Source organism: Protopterus annectens, chromosome 3.part1 (assembly GCF_019279795.1).
Source record: "Protopterus annectens isolate FY-2018-M chromosome 3.part1, PAN1.0, whole genome shotgun sequence".
Lineage (NCBI taxonomy): Eukaryota > Metazoa > Chordata > Ceratodontiformes > Protopteridae > Protopterus > Protopterus annectens.
In genome coordinates, this window is record NC_056732.1 from 1,383,673,936 (window position 1) to 1,383,691,809 (window position 17,874).

A 17,874-nucleotide genomic window follows, 5' to 3' on the forward strand; every position below is an offset into this window, starting at 1 on the left:
GACTAATGTTTTTGACTATAAAAAGTTTCTTTATAAAAGATCCATCTGAGATTAATAATATAAATTATTTTGAACATGCATTAAGAAACTTGCTTAATATTACTAATTTTACAGAAGCAATAACCCCTACAAGCAATCAATTTTGAACCCAGGTATTAAGGTAGACGGGGTAATATAAGAATGATACAGGAATTAACAGAGAATTACTTTAAGTTGACGTTTTAAAATTACTGAACCTAAATGATTGGTACTGATCCCAGGGCATCATGTTTACCCTGGTGTAAAGTAGTACCCATCTAATGATGATAAATTTGCTGTAAAGGAGATACTTTGGATTTTTAGGTTAAAATTACACGGTAAATTAAGTGAACAGGAATCTGATTCGTATCCAAATCTTAAGATTAGCCTTTTAGGATAGTTATTCAGTTCCCAAGACAAATACTTGATTTATAGCAGATTGTTTTCATCTAAATAAACAATGGATTCTGGTTTTCAAATCTTTGCGTGAGACAGGTAATGTGACTTACAGAGGTTTTCAGTTACCCACAAGATCATTTTGGGAAAATATGAACCGATTTAAACTTTAACTTTGGTTAAGTAACCAAATATTGGGCTTTTTACAATACAATATCACTGGGGTTTTACATAGGCTGTGGTGGATGGTCTGTGGTAGCCATTGCCACATAAATGTTGTCTGGAGATTAGTAGATAACTATTTTGGACATGTCTACAATGGTTCTTGACTGAAGTTTTGGTAAAGGGCATGGGTAGACTTCAGATATTAACAACTACACAATTTAGGACGATTCAATGTTACAACAATTGAGTATCGAACTAAGAAAATCATATTGTATGTTCAAATTTCCAAAGAATATTTCATTCTATTTATGTGTCTTTTATTAAAGTAAAATTTATTAGTTTTTATCCTGTATACTGAAATTTACTTGTAAGAATGATTTATTCATTTAGGGACAGTTACCAGAGCTTATTGAAGAAACTTGTCTACTAAATACTCAGTCCTTATCCATATTGCTTTGAAATTCCTTGACATTTCTTAGAATAGATAACACTTATGATATAAATCAGCTTTGACATTACTTATTATGGGGTCTTGTTAATGCATTTGATTAATATTCTCCATATTGTATACCTATTTTTCAATCCATTGTTTGGTTATTACTATTTTATTTCACTTGAATATGATTTTCAGTTTTATTTCAGATGGCCCATATCTAGTGCAGTTATTTTCTAAAACTTTCTCCCAGACAAATTCAATTAAAATAAGTAGCTACCATACTTCATACAAAGGTAGTTTTTGAATTTTTCTTGACATTTGTTTAGACTTGAGTAATTAAAAGTCTACAATTAGAATATAATACAGGACTGATTACAATTTAGGCATACTGAATATGTGACATCTTAAAATTTTGTTAAATTAAAAATGAGAGGTATTGGTATTTCTTTTCGAATAATGGCACTATGTATATGTCAGTTTCACGAATGTATGTATTCATTACCTTTAATTGTTAATACATCCAATTGTTAAATGAATACATCTCATAGAAGTATTTGGGTAGATCAGGTTAATTTAAATAAAAACAAAACAGATTACACAAAACAATAAAAAATGAAGATTTTGGAAAGATACTATTGTTCTGACCCTGTTTCATCTTGCTTGTCCATTTACATTTTATCAGTAGATTCTCACTTGAAAGCAGATTAATTATTATGATCATGTATAATACAATTATTAGTTTTATACATTTAACAATGTTTTAATTCAACACATATTTGATATTATTATGTTGATACTTTATCATATTTGTATTTAAAGTTGCTTTAAAAGTGATGAATATGTTCAACCATTTTAAGGTGTAAATAATAGTATTAGGGAGTCAGTTCTCAAAAAAGGATTTGATGAGTTAAGATAAAGCCCATCAATTGTGGATCTATGTAATAAATGTCTTACTAGGGAAATTTTTGTTTCTCGCCTTGAGAACCCTTATGGCATCAGCGGGCTTTTTGTGTTGATTTAAATCAAATATATATATATTTAATAATTATTTTATAATAAATTTTATAATATGTTAAATATAAAAATATAAAACTAACCCTCTCCAAAAAATGCCATGGGAAAAAAGTACCATCTAGAAATGGCGATAAAGATCTAATGTAAGTCTCCCGTGAGGGGGAATGTAAAAAGGTAGTGAAATTCATGGATGGGTTTTTAAGACAGCTTCTAAGGAATGTTCACTGCCCCGTCTTACAAAATTTTTTGGGGGGGGGAAAAAAACCTAAAGGGGGCCCAACGAGGGGTGGTATTTTTGGGGCTGAAAAGGAAAAGGGGAAAAATGGATCGGGGGGGCCCCCTTTTAGAATGAGCTCTGGGTTTGAAAGGAGTTGCTGTTTGATTCAGCATATACAAATTTATGCAATCTGAGAGCCATTTGGAAAAGGGAACCCGTTACTGCCTGTCCTTTCTTTGGTCAGCATATGAGACAAATAGTTGATCTGACTTTCTGTACTCTTTTTTCCTATGTAAGTAAAATCTTAGTTGTCTGTGGTCCAACTTGTGCAATGTGTATTCCAGCTTATTGGAATGATTTTTTAAAAAAGGTAGGCAGTTCGATAGATTGATTGATGTTCTGAATCGAACAAACCGGGGAAGGATGGATTTTGCAAGGTTACTCAACTGGATGAAAAATCATGTGGGGTCGGATAGATAGAGCCTGTAACTCTGAAACTCTTCTGGTGGGAAATGATGGCAACCAGGGAAAAATGTTTTCCATGAAAGAAATTTTAACGGGGTTGTGGGCTGGTTCAAAAGGGGGAACATGAGTTGTGACAGCATGAGATTAAGATTCCAAGGTGCTATTATTACAAAAAGGGGGGGAAAGGGGAAAAGTACCTTTCATGAAGGCTTTACAAAGCCTGTGGGACATAAAAAAAACCATCCTTGGCCAATATGAAAATTGGATATAGCGCCAGTTGAACCCTTATAGTGGATGTTGATGCTCCTTCTTTAAAAAGTGAGGTGAGAAATCTAGTATCTTGTGTACTGGGGGCCCCCAAAAGGATCTATACCTTGTTTGAGGCCCAGTGCCCAAAAAGGTTCCATTTGTGATGTACAATTTTCTTGTAGATGGTTTGTGGAAAATACAATAATTTGTTGTACTGCAGGAGATAGTAACTCCAACCTGGCTAAGATGGGAAGCGGGAGCCAAGCTGTCAGTTTGAGGGGCTTGAGGAAGGTGTGAGGAACTCCCGGGAAAGTGTCAACAGGTCTGGCCTCCGGGTTTTCCAAGGGTTAAAAAAAAAACCCAAAAGGGGGTTTTTTCCTTTCCAACCCTTTTAAAATGGGAATTTGGAAAAGGAAAAAGGAAAAACCCAGAATTTGTCCCCGGGAAAATGGAGGTGATTGGGAGTCATTTCTTGAGTTCAGGGAAATGATATGGCAGCTACGGTTGGACAGCTGTGGCCCGCACGGAATGAATGATCACCTCTCCATTAAGCCTGCACTCAAATTGTTACATAACAATCCAAAACTTATTAATTAACATGTTTGAAAATACATTCTGTCATCCAGGAATGTATTTTATGGGTATGAACAGGGTATATATTTTTTAGAATTAAAAACACAAAACAAAAACACCAAATACATAAAACAGTAAGTCAGTTGTTTTTGGAATGATAGAGTACTATCTGTTTTGACATATGTTTACATCATTAAGCTTGTCCTATATATACATTTGTTTTTATCAGTTTTTAGATTACTCAACATAAATGTATATAGCAATATATTAATTTATTTATGTATCATGTATAATTACAAATTTATTTATGTATTTATATACATTTTTTAACAATGTTTTATTACATTCAGTAGGCACAATATTATTCTTTGTATTTATTCATTTTATATATATAATGAACAGTATTATTTCATATTCTTTGTATTTCTGACGCTTTGCTTTGACATATAGTGAAATGGAATCAAGTGTTATCAATCAATTAATTATTCCATTTTATAACTAATTAGATTGGTATTTAAGGGCAGTTCAATTTTGAAAAAGATGGATTCTGATGAAGTCTTATAGATGAAAGCGCGCTCAATCCTACTGTGCTTGGATGCTGTTTGTCTAATAAATTTGTTTTTTATCTGAGGAATATAATGTTTTGTTGTGTCACGATACATACAGAGGAGGAGACCCTTTATGGTACATGCTAGCGGAGGTGTTTATATATATATATATATATATATATATATATATATATATATATGTGTATATATATATATATATATATATATATATATATATATATATATATATATATATATATATATATATATATATATATATATATATATATAAAACATACACACACCATCTCCTTCGTCACACAACATCTGGAAAATGGGAAACACCCCAGAAGAGTACACAGTAGTCTTAGACAATGGGCCAGATTACAAAAGAGTTGCACTCAATGTAAGTCTGCCCTGATTCTGAAAAGTCATATTTTAAGTGTAAGTGATTTACTTCATGTAAGGCCTATCCATAAACAGGCTTACTACAGGGACCTGTTCTCAGCTGGCTGTCAGTGTAAGTGGCCATTTACACTGAGGCAAATCTTTTGGAATCGGGCTATCAGAAAAATATGTATTAATGTGTGTATGCTTAATGCTAATTAGAAACTAAATAAGTTAACACGTTTTTCATTCTATTTTATATGCACTGTTTCATATATAGTTGAGTTTCATATGAGACTGAAAAGATGCTTTTTGAAACTGCAGTGTGCTTTCTGAAACTTGCAAGATGCCCTCTGACCTAATAATTGCTAGCACAGCAATATTCATGTTTATGCCTTTTGGAAATTTACTTGAGAAGCAGGTGGTTATCTGCTAGGTCAGGAGAAAATGAATGAACAATGCTATATTCTGTAATGTAATGATTTTAAACAGTCAGCTCTGTTCGAAGTATGAGAACATGTGCAGCTGCAGGAGTTTAGAGATAATATAGACAAAGGACTGTTAGAGAAATGAACTACTTGCTTTGTGCTCAAATTAGCCATAGTACCTTGAATGGTAACGTTGCATATATCTAACCGGTGGTAGCCAAGGCCACCTTGTTTTCCTTAGGAAGTTTCTCACAAAAATTGATAAATCAGCAGAATATTGTAAAAACAATTATTACTAAATGATGATGACAAAACTTGTGATTCACTACGTCAGCTTGGTAGGCAATGTCTTATTAGAAAGTGTATAAAAATGTTAGCATTTCCTGTTTCTAGTTAGACAAACTGTATTAGCACGTTTTTGTCTCCTTGCTGCAAGATTAAAGTGCCTTAGGTTCATAGGTTCATAGATTAGTACTAAGCTAGCTGCCCTTGTGAGCCATTTTAAGCTTAGCCAATTATCCCTTGTGAGACTCAAACCCTGCACCTTGTGTTTGTAAGGCAAACACCTTAACTATTAGGCCACCCTCCCAACCCTTAACTTGAACCTACCGTGTTTTGATCATTTTTAAAGTATATTTTTCCTTTGACAGGGGCCAATGATTTGTTTTATTTGTTTGTTTGATTTGTTTTATTCTGAGTCAGCAAGTAACGTCCAAGATTTTGCACATTAAAGACATATGAAGAAAACCACTGAATCTACATATAGCTCTACATTAACCTGTCCAGCAACATGGGTAAGTTTAATTCCAGATTAATGACCATGACAGGTCTGTCCTCTTTTTCCTTACTTCTTTATTCTGTATTGATAACCTATATTTAGTTATATATATATATATATATATATATATATATAAAAAACTTTAATTGTAAGAATTACATTTGCTCATTTAAATATTGAAATAACTTCCTTTGCTGATGGTGTTCTTTTAATAATAAAAATGTCTAAACAACACCTCAAACCATCTGTTAATAATTATTGATAAGTGCAATAAGATTTCATATTATAAATTAAATTGAAATAAACCAGGTCTTCTCTCCATAGGATTAGGAGACTTATTTAAAACTTTAGATAATCTTATCATTTGTGTGTTTACTTGAATGAGATCAGATGTCTAAATATTAAATTCAAACCAGACCGTAATTCTTTCTTCATGGAAAATAAAATCATCTATCAGGAAAGATAAAACAAGATCTTGACAGACAATATAAAATTAATTTTGATTTATTGGGTGAGAGTTTCCAGCCATAAAATGGATGTTTTTACTGTTCATTTGTTGAAAATATTATAAAATTATTTATTTAAAAAAAGAACTACAAGAGAGCCACTGTTTCACTTTCCTGTGCCACAGACATATATATCAAATGGACATCGCAACTTCATCTCATGAAAAGTCTCACATTTATTTGCTTACTTATTTTGTTAGCAGTTTGAAGCAAATGGAAGTAGCAATGGGCAGATAGTGAGATTAATCCTTTACAGGATTACAGTTATTTTACAATGTGATACCATGTCACCATTTAAGGTTGTGGCTTAGTCTGTAGCTAGTACCGAAACACAGGTACTCTTTCAGAGCACCTCGCTGACTCTGTTCAAGAGAAATCTAGACCTGTGGATGGGTCTGGGTCACTGCTGGACAGAGGCACAGCAGATAGCCTAGTATAAACCTATGAACCTATGAACCTATTAGTCTGAAGCGGCAACAGCCAGAACCATTTGAGACCATCTAAAGGACAAGACAGGTAGATAAAAATACCAGTTAGATGGCCTAGATTCCACTTCTCTAAGGATCTACTAGAACATTATGAAAACTGGCCATTTAGTTTACATCTGCAGTTTAGAATAAACTCTCACTCTAATTACAAGGTAAAGTTTAAGCATAAAAATATTATTTTCTTAAGTAGGGTTCATACAAGGCTTCAGACACTATTAAGCAAAGGCACAGCCATGTCTAGACTTGTTAAAACTATTTAGTGAGACATGAAGCATTGAAAGTAACCCAACAAAATAACTTAACCATAGAACAATAAATATTTGGAAAGAGCATAACCTAACTTTTCTTGAGGTGCTGAAACAGCAAAATAAAAGTACTTCTACATACCTGTTTTAGCTGACAGTTTGAAAACTGACTGTATTTTATGTTCCTGTGCAAATCTCCGAACCTTGTCTTTGGGGATTTTGTCTTCCAGATCATTCTTATTTCCCACCAGGAAAAGTTTAACTGAGGAGAAAAAAAGACACGGAAGCAGAAAGTATTACTTCTGTTATGTGTAATATAAAGTGTTGCATTAAAAAAAGGTATCCCTCTGCTGTTTCTAGAATGATCCTCACATACATTCCAGGCTCCTGTTTGAGGTAATAATCCTCCATCATCATCTCCACCAAGTATGGTACTGTAATGGCTGATGGATCCTTAACTGAAACAACCCATGCTCATAATGAACAAACCACAGTACTCTTTATAAGGCAATGTTTTATGCATAAACTTTATCAAAAATCCACTAAGTATTTAGAAATCCACATATATTGTTATATTGTGTGAACACTAGGGTTTACGGAAGTTTGCTTAAATGTGAACTCAAGGTTTGTTAGCATCTGCACCGCCAAATGAAAACAGTAATTTCAATGCAAGGTTTTGAACAGTACAGAGGAACATAGGATAATACTAAGCAAGTGATCACAGGGGCAATAAGAGGCCTAGCCATATATACCTTTAAGTAGACTTACTTAAACATTCTTCCCACCCTTTATAACTACATAATACTGCCCACTTCCCAAATCAAGCAGGGTCTTTCATGAAAACCCTGGTGTTAAGGTATGCCTACCCATCTAATCATCAAGATTAGGCTTAAAGGCAGACAAAATACTTTGCTTGACCTGTATTGTTAACTTATTCCACAGGCTGAGAATACAGTGAATTAGGAATTGATCCCTCCAGTGAGTCTTGTTTATTTATTGGTGTAAATTCAGGTCCCTAGTATGAGTGCTTATAGAGCCACTGTTTTTGTAAGGAAATAGGAGATCAAATAGGATTTGGTTTTTCATGGTTTGAAAAGTGAGACACGGGTCACAACAGTGCATACAGCAGGCTGCTGAGCTGTACTGCTCTATCATGACAGTTGAAGGATTAAAGGCCTTTACTTTTTGGGTTAAGAAATTATTGGAGCCTTTCCACAATTGAGCAATATACTTGGATTTCTACATAGGACCTGTGGTGGTGGTGCTGTGGTAGCATTGCCGCCTCACAGTAAGATGCTGTCCGGTTCGATTCTCAGCTAGAGCGTCTTCTGCGTGGAGACATGCGTGAATGGGTGTACCTTCACTGAAGGTTGTGCGTCAGGGCTGGTAACTCGGCACGTAAAAATCAACTACCAATCATTAGCGGACCAGAGTTCTGCTGTGGCGACCCCTAACTGGGAAAAGCTGAAAGACACAACAACAACAACTTGGATTTCTACATACCAAAGATATCACTCTATTTTATGATAGGTCTGGTAAGGGAAAAGTACAGTGGTAAGACGACTTCTTTGAATCCTGAAGATATTTCCTTGGAAATTTACTGGTCAAGATAGAAATATTCCTTGACTATAGTGGAAACAGATGATCAAATGAAAGAGAGTTGTCTACATAAATACCCAGGTCTGTTATGACCATATCAATTTGAACAGTATCCCTGCACAAATCAAGGGAATAAATAACATTCTTTTATATAAGTTGCAACTAAAAGACATACTTTTATACTCCTGGCTTTGCTTATGCTTCTCTCCTGACTAATAATTTCAGCTCCTTCTCCTCTAATACACCTTTTCCTTCATTTTCCTTGTTTTTACTTCTCTTACTCCTGCTTTTATTTCCACTACTGTTAATTCTGACTTTAGTCTTTATTTCTACTGTTTCCCATCTCTACTCAGTTATTACTTCTAACAAATACTTTTTCTCACTCTTCCCTCTCTTCTCTCCTCCTCCTTATCCATTGTTTGAATTTTTCCCCTCTGACATTTGCTTTATGATTGAGTAATGAATTACTGCACTTAATAACATATCAGCATGTTTCAATGTTACATGATACTGTATTCATCTTGTTTTAATGATTTACATGTCTACTATTCTACATGTCATATGTGTATTCATATTTTTATTAATCTGTATATTTAGAGTGTATTGTACTATGTCAGTTTTCACCTGCAAATATGTATTTTCTGTTCTTTTATTTTAGGATCTTTTCCTTGGGCCTCTAGTGAAAATGAATAAAACTACCCATTTGGACTTTCCCAGTAGACAAATGTCAATAAAATAAATCAACAGATAAACAGGATTACCACTTAAAACACATTAAAAAGTGAACAGCATTTTTGCTGAATACTATTATGCTGCCCTTTTTTGGATTTAGCTTGAGTCCATTTCATGGTATGTCCAAATTCTAGCCTTTTTGGAGCAGTTTATTATCAATGGATGACTAGATAAATGTGCCCATCTTGCACACATCCACATGTTTGTTCAAACATGTCATGAATATTGGAATGTTACTATGGTTTGATTTCTTTTTAGTAACATATGTGCACCTGTGTAATAGTTGTGAGTTTAAAAAAAGTGTATGAAATGTTGCGCATATCCATTTTTAGAGGTGTAAATATGCCAGTCAATGCATGGGTAGATGAAGTTCTCTAGCAAGAAGGTATTTGGTTTGACATTTAGCCCCTCAATGGTATTAATAAGAAGTTATGTCTTACCATAACGATCCATGTGAATTGTTCATCTCGCCTTTGTTCTTACACACGGGTTCGGAGCCGATCCTCGGCTCCGAGTCGGCCGCATCACTAGCTCGCATCTTCGAGAAAGCTCGAAGCACAGTAATATCCCATGATCCTCCGGTGCTAACCTTCAGATCTAGTTTGCTATACCAGAAGAATCCCTCTTAGAAATGTGTCTAAAACACATATAAACAGATACTACAAAGTGTCTGGAACCCTACTGCCAGGTAGAGGATAAAAGATGCCATTACTGATGTTAATAACATGCCAACCATACCTAGAAAAGGCTGAAAATGAATCTAATTGAAAACCGTTCTCCCAGACCGTAGGACGGGGGATGGAGGGGGGGAATGTAAGAACAAAGGTGAGATGAACAATTCACATGGATCGTTATGGTAAGACAGAACTTCTTAATGTGAAATTGTTCAATCTCGCCGTTTGTTCTTACACATGGGTAGCGTCCCTAGCTCCTTTTTCCCGGGTGGCTCAAGGGAGAACATTCCTGAGTACAGTGGGACCAAACGTCACCCTGTCCCTGGAGCTCTTGTCTAGCTTGTAGTGGGCAATAAAGGTATGTGGTTTTGCCCAAGTTGCCGCTGCACAAATGGTATCTAAGGGCAAATGAGTGGTATGGGCTGAAGAGGCAGTGATCGCCCTTGTAGAATGAGCTCTGGGTTTGAAAGGGAGTTGCTGTTTGGATTCAGCATATACGAAATTTATGCAATCTGAGAGCCATTTGGATAAGGTAACCTTCGTTACTGCCTGTCCTTTTCTTTGGTCAGCATATGAGACAAATAGTTGATCTGACTTTCTGTACTCTTTTGTCCTATGTAAGTAAAATCTTAGTTGTCTGTGAACGTCCAACTTGTGCAATGTGTATTCCAGCTTATTGGAATGATTTTTAAAGAAGGTAGGCAGTTCGATAGATTGATTGATGTTCTGAATCGAACAAACCTTCGTAAGGAAGGACGGATTGGTATGCAAGGTTACTCAATCCGGATGAAAAATCATGTACGGGGGTCGGATAGATAGAGCCTGTAACTCTGAAACTCTTCTGGTGGAAGTGATGGCAACCAGGAAAAGTGTTTTCCATGAAAGAAATTTTAACGGAGTTGTGGTTGCTGGTTCAAAAGGGGGCAACATGAGTTGTGACAGCATGAGATTAAGATTCCAAGGTGCTATTGGATTACAAAAAGGGGGACGAAGGTGAAAAGTACCTTTCATGAAGGCTTTACAAAGCCTGTGGGACATAAAAGAACCATCCTTACGGCCAATATGAAAATTGGATATAGCGGCCAGTTGAACCCTTATAGTGGATGTTGATGCTCCTTCTTGAAAAAGTGAGGTGAGGAAATCTAGTATCTTGTGTACTGGGGCCCCAAATGGATCTATACCTTGTTTGGAGGCCCAGTGCGCAAAATGGTTCCATTTGCTGATGTACAATTTTCTTGTAGATGGTTTGTGAGAAGATACAATAATTTGTTGTACTGCAGGAGATAGTAACTCCAACCTGGCTAAGATGGGAAGCGGAGCAGCCAAGCTGTCAGTTTGAGGGACTTGAGGAAGGTGTGAGGAACTCCCGACGAATGTGTCAACAGGTCTGGCTCCGGGTCCAGTATCCATGGTTCCTCCACTTAATGGGATTGAAGGAAAGGAAACCAGATTTGTCGAGGCCAGAATGGGGCTATCAGTATTATGGTCCTGTCCAGACGTTTGGCTTTCTGCAAAAACCTGGGAATTACTGGAACAGGAGGAAAAGCGTAAAGGAGACCCGGGAGTCAATCGTATACCAGTGCGTCCCTGGGGACACCCCCTGGGGGGGTAACAGGGCAAAGTAGCTTTTGCATTTGGCATTCAAAGGGGATGCAAACAGGTCGCAGCAAGGCTGGCCCCATCTGCGGAAGATCTCTTCCGCCACTTGAGGTTTGAGGGACCACTCATGAGGGAACAGGATGGCTCTGCTCAACCTGTCCGCGATTACGTTGGAAGTCCCCGGGATGTGCGTTGCTATCAGAAAGCGTCCAGTGGACTTTGCCCATTGCCAAATTCTGAAGGCCTCTCTGCATAACGGGCAAGATCTGATTCCCCCTTGCTTGTTTATGTACCAGACCACTGACATGTTGTCTGTCTGAACTGTCACTGTTCCCCGAGGTAAGGACTTGTGAAAGTGTTGCAACGCTAGAAACACTGCCCTCCGCTCTAGAACATTGATGTGCAGATTGTACTCCAAGTTGGACCATTGACCTTGGACTGTTTGTCCCTGAAAGAATCCCCCCCACCCTATCAGGGAAGCGTCCGTGGTTAGAGTTGCTACCGGACTGGGTAATACAAAGGGTCGTCCTAGTGTTAGCTCTTGACTGTGTATCCACCACAAGAGATCCTTCTTGCAAGAATTCGTGATCAAGATTTCGTGAGACAGTGGAAGTTGTAGATACGACCACTGGGCGAATAGCATCCATTGAAGGATCCTCATGTGCATCCTGCCTAAAGGAACTACAAGAAGGGAGGCTGCCATCAAGCCTAGCACTCTTAATACTTGTCGTGCAGGGACTCTGTTGTTGTGAAGAAGGAGCGAAATTTGATGCCTGAGGTCTGATACTCTTGATGGGGGGAGAGTAACTTGAGCCAGGGAAGTGTCTAGCTGTGCTCCTATAAATAAGATACACTGTGACGGCGATAAGACAGATTTTCCAAAATTCACCGTTATGCCTAGTGAAGAGCAAAGACTGATGGTGTAGTCCCTGGCTTGTAGAAGACGACACTTGGTGGTGGCGGAAAGGAGCCAGTCGTCTAGATAAGGAAACACCCGGAATCTGTTTTGTCTCAAGTGAGACACTACTACTGCCATGCAATTGGTGAACACCCTGGGGGCTGAGGTGAGACCAAAGGGCAGAGCGCGAAACTGGAAATGACTGGCTCCCAGCCAGAAGCACAAGTGATCTCTGGATGCCCTGGCCATTTTGATATGGTAGTACGCGTCTTTGAGATCTATAGAGCACATCCAGTCGCCCTTTTGCAGAAAAGGGAGGATTGACTGAAGCGTGACCATCCGGAACTTTTCCTTTTTCACAAAGGTATTTAACTTGCTGAGGTCTAAAATTGGCCTCCAGTCCCCTGTTTTCTTTGGAACTAAAAAGAACCTTGAGTAAGTTCCGGATCTTATTTGGTCCGCTGGGACTGGTTGGATGACTCTGTTTTCGAGCAACCTTCCTATCTCTATGGTTGCTTGGTCTCGCAGACTGGGTGGAACATCTGGGAGTTTTTTGGAGTTTGGTGGTATTTTTATGAAGGGGATTTTGTAGCCTCTGGTAACTATGCTTTTTACCCAGTAATCTGATGTAAGATTTAGCCAGGCCTCTGGGTATAAAGCCAAGCGACCCCCGACTGCCTCCAGAGTAGGACAGATGGGCTTGCACTCAGGAGTGCTGGAAGGGTTTTCCAGAGAAGGTCTCTCTGTCACCCTGATTTTGCGGGCCCCCTCTGCCGGCTGGGCGGCGTCTTCCATTTCTTCCCCGTCCTCTGCCTCTGGAGGGGTCATCACTTTGGGTGTGTTGAAAAGATCCCTGAGTCTTTCGGAACCACATCTTTCCTCCTCATTGCCCTTTAGGGTAGGGTCTAGATGGAACGGAAAAACGGACCCCTACAGCAGACAGGGTCTTCCCTTCTTGTTCACACCTCATGAGAGTCTCCTTTACTTTGGGCCCAAACAAGGAGGCACCATCAAAGGGGGCGTTGGCAAAGGAAGACTTAAAGGCTTCCGCAAAGGAGCATAAGCGCAACCAGGATTGTCTTCTCAGGGCAATCGCTGAAGCTGACGCTCTACTCGATCCTTCGGCTGCGTATGAAATCAGCCTCATGGACGAGTTGACTATGGAATTTAGAGTGTTAAGTTGCGCTGTCACTTTCTCGGTGACAGCAGCATCTGTGTGTCCCTGCAGAGTATCTCCTAATTCCTTAATGAGATCTCTTTGTAAACGCGTGAAATGCGTAAGGTAGTTGAGAGATCGGATGGAAAAAGTCACCGAACTAAATATGCGCTTCCCATATCTGTCCATTGTCCTAGAATCCTTATTAGGAGGATGGACAGAGGAAGATGATTCAGACATCTCTTTCTTAGTGGCCGCCACCACCATAGTGTCTACGGGAACTCCTTTTGTAAGATAGGCTTTATCTTGGGGAGCTGTCATGTATTTGTTGGGTTTACAAGGGACTGGTTCCACTGTATCAGGTGTTTCCCAAGCCCTCCGAGCTATTAGATCCATGAGATCGTCAAAGGGTGGAGTCACCCAGGAGGTAGAAGGTTGAGTCCCAAATGCCTTCAGTAAGACCGATTCATCCGCAGAAGGGGTAAGGGTTTGCCAGTCCCCTCTTTGCTTCAGGATTTCCAAAATGTCTCCAAATGAGACATCCTCAGAGGTGGACCATGGGGACCCTTCTGTTTCATCTAAATCGGTATCAGATGTAAGAGATTCCTGTGGGGAATCTATGTGTCTCCTCTTGCACAGTCGTTTCCTCAGAACATCCTCAGCGGGAGCTTCTGGGGATGCAGCTGAAGAACCAGAGTCTCCCTGTGGGGACTTCTGAGGCATTGGGTCTTGACGCTTGGTAGGTACCGAAGGCACAGAAGCAGAACACGGACCTTTTGGGGAAGGAGATGAAGATACCGATGAAGTATGTGTCTGATCAGACAAGACCTTCCTCATGATGTCAAAGGCACCGGTGCCCCGACCCGAAGATCTGACCTGATCCGAAGAAGGAGGTCGTTCCTCCGGAATCAGAACCACGGGCTCCGACACCGAGGATGGATCCGAACTGATCTGAGCCGAGGCACCGAGAGGAAGAGTCGGAACTGAAATCTCGGTTCGACTATCCCCCCCGGAACCCAGGAAAGATGTTCGGCTCCGAGACTCTCCGGCTGGTTCCTAAGGAGTCGAGGTCAATGGAGCCGATAGCACTACTGGAGGCTTCGGCACCGAGGGCTCTACAATCATCGGTTCTTCGACTCCTAACACCAATGACTCGACGGGTCTCGGAGAAGGAAGTGTAGAGGGAACTGGAATAGCTTCGAGTTTCGAAACCAGCTGGGATGAAACCTTGATTAATTTTGACAAAGCCGAGTTCTCCATAAGCTTCTGTACCACTCGGTCCACATCGGAGTCGGAAAGTGGCCTCAAAGAATGGGTCGAAGGGATCGAAGCCATCACCGAGCGAAGGATAGTAGACGGTGGTACCTCTGATACCGGCTCCAAGACCTGAACCTCGTGCAGAGATAAGGTCTCGACACCCGGCACCGAAGTCATAGGAGCCGGTGTCTGAATCTGAAAAGAGGTGCTCGGAGCCGATGACTTGGGCTCCGACACTCTTGAAGACTTCGACCCCTTCGAAGACTTCGAAACCTGTTCAGCCTTGTCCAGGGCTTCCTGAAACTCAGGTTTAATCAAACCTCTGTCAACCAACTTCCTGCGTCTTTCCAGCATGACCCTCCCACTAAAGGAATGATAGATGGAACAGTCTTCCTGCAAGTGGAGAGGACCAAGACAGTAGATGCAGGATGAATGGTTGTCAGTAACGGACATCTTCTGTCCGCACTGACACCTTTTAAAACCACTTTTGGTCTTTTCTGACATTTTTAACAGAAAAAAGACAGCACTCTTAAGAAAAATTTCTACACTACAATATAAGTGACATATATATATAAATGTAAACTGTAAAACACACCACAGCACACTAAGATATATATTTATATGAAAAATAGAAAAAGTTAAAGGCAAAAAATTATTAACTTTTTAAATACTGTAAATTCTTACAGAAAAAAAAAAAACAGCCTAAGGCCCTTACTAAGAATTTTAAGGTAACAAACTACCTAAACTAGTCAAACAACCACTATATAATAAAGCTATCAAATGCTATAAGAAAGAGTATAAGAAAAATAAAAAATTATCAGTATATAACAAGAAAAATAGTAAAATGTCTACTGGCCCGAGCCTCTCGATGCGATCTGCTGCTAGCGGCAAACTAGATCTGGGGGTTAGCACCGGAGGATAATGGGATATTACTGTGCCTCGAGCTTTCTCGAAGATGCGAGCTAGTGATGTGGCCGACTCGGAGCCGAGGATCAGCTCCGAACCCGTGTGTAAGAACAAACGGCAAGATTGAACAATTTCACATGGTAATTTTCATGAAAAAATAACAAAAGCACTACAATTTTGTTAATTAATACAATAGACATATACTTTTTTAATCAATAATATGTAAACACCTTTATACTTTTGGCAGAGAACTTCAGCACAATTAAACTATAAATTAATGGCAAATTATCTTATAAAAGAAAAGAAAAATACTATTATTTCCACAAAGCCCAACTAATAACCTGCTGAATAATTTAATTTTTTTTAACCTGGCCAACTTTGAGAAACACAGCAGTAAAATGATTTCCAATAGTAATTTGCTTTTCCATGATGATGATATTCTGCAGTATTGACTTGTTAGTGCTTCCTTTTTTGTAGCTGAACTTCAGTATGAGAGAGAAAGAGAGAGAGAGAGAGAGAGATGGAGAGGGAGAGAGATAGAGATTGAGCAAGAAAGAAAGAAAGAATGAATGAATGAATGAATTAATGAATGAATGAATGAAAACCTGGCGTACTTCAAAGTTCATAGAGCATGGAGTTGAAGTTTTAAAGAATATTAATTGTAACATTTGCTTCAAAATTCCTTCACTTCTTGCTTAAAACTTTCTGGTTTGTCCTCTTCTATTAATACAACCCCTGTGCCAGTTTAGCCCTCTGAATTCATGCTTCCTGTTTGTCTCACCTTCCCTTCCCTCAGTCTCCCTCCCCATCCACTTTCCTTCTTCTACCACTGATCCTACCTTTTTCCTTCCAAAGTTCTCAACAATCCCATGTTTTTTATTTCCATTCCTACTGCCCCTACCCTACTGATCTTTCCATTTCCTCAGTCCCTGTTTTTTTTTCATATTTCATGTTCGATAAGTCTCTGATCTTCTGAGTTTCCAGTCTTTTTATCCATGTCATTTCCTGCCTCATGCCTTTGTCTTTCCATATTCTGCCTTCTACACGTGAACTTACAATGTCATCCTCTCCTATTCCAGCAACCTGGTCCTTTGCCATACTCTACATTCCCCCACTCCCCCTACAGTTGTCACACTGTAGCTATCATCTCATGCCCTACACATCTGAATCATCCTTTTCACCCCTTTCAACCTCTTAGCACAAGAAATCTGGACAAAGCAAAAAATAAAGTGAGAACAAAGGCCCAAAATAAGGACAAAATTTAAAATATTGTTCTTAAAAACTTAGAAAGATGCTAGAATAAAATGTTTTGTGTTAGCATGCATTTTCTGAAGGATATGAAATCTGAAACTCAAAAACCTGTCATTATTTAGTGAAATAAATGATCACTGATTTGCCAGAAAACCACAATGTTTATGAGGAACAGATCAAAATATGAGGTAACAATCAGGACATCTATGAAAATCTGTACAGCTGACAGGTATGATCTTCCTCTTTTTCCTGTATCCCATCCTATAATCCTCTTCTGGCATTTCTACCTCATTACCCCACACTTCCTCTATGCCCTATTCATTTTCATTTTCAGTCATTTTCCTTGCCTTACTAAGCGTTGCCTTTTACTTGTCTGAATTTGCTTTGCTTACTTTTTGGTGGTAGACATGATCCCATAAATATCAGCTGTAATTTTAGTTAACATCATTTTGAGACAGCATGATCTTTGTTAATATTTTAGTAAAATCGCATCTCATGCGCATTAACTGAAGTCTTAGCTAACTATGTCTCCAGCAGCTTTATAACATATATTTTTACTCTGTGAATATATTCATTAGAAAATCAATAGCTCCTATGCCATCGATGGGTCTATATCAGTACCTCGAAACTCCATCTCTTCAAACACCTAAAGATCGACACTTAATGAGCAAAATCCGAAAAGCATAAACAGCCACTTCCGCAAATTTTTTAATAGGAAAAAATTCACTTGGCCGTTATCAGGAATTTGCCTTTTTCTCTAATATAGAGGATCTCGGAGTTGGTATATTTATATGGGATGGGGCATGTCCTCCCCGCAGTCGAGTGACGTTAAAGACATGCAGGTAGGTGCGAGCATGAATGGGTGTGCCTTTATTGAAGGTTGGGCATT

The 17,874-nt window shown here is 38.7% G+C and overlaps 1 protein-coding gene across 1 annotated transcript in view; it reads right to left on the reverse strand.

Annotated features, from left to right (window-relative positions):
• Positions 1-7,047: 7,047 nt before the first annotated feature.
• Positions 7,048-17,874, reverse strand: part of LOC122797783 (ras-related protein Rab-10-like) — a 521,687-nt gene continuing 510,860 nt past the window's right edge. The window contains exon 4 of the mRNA XM_044066304.1: positions 7,048-7,175. Within this exon, the coding sequence (XP_043922239.1) occupies positions 7,048-7,175 (128 nt within the window). The remainder of the gene's footprint in view (positions 7,176-17,874) is intronic.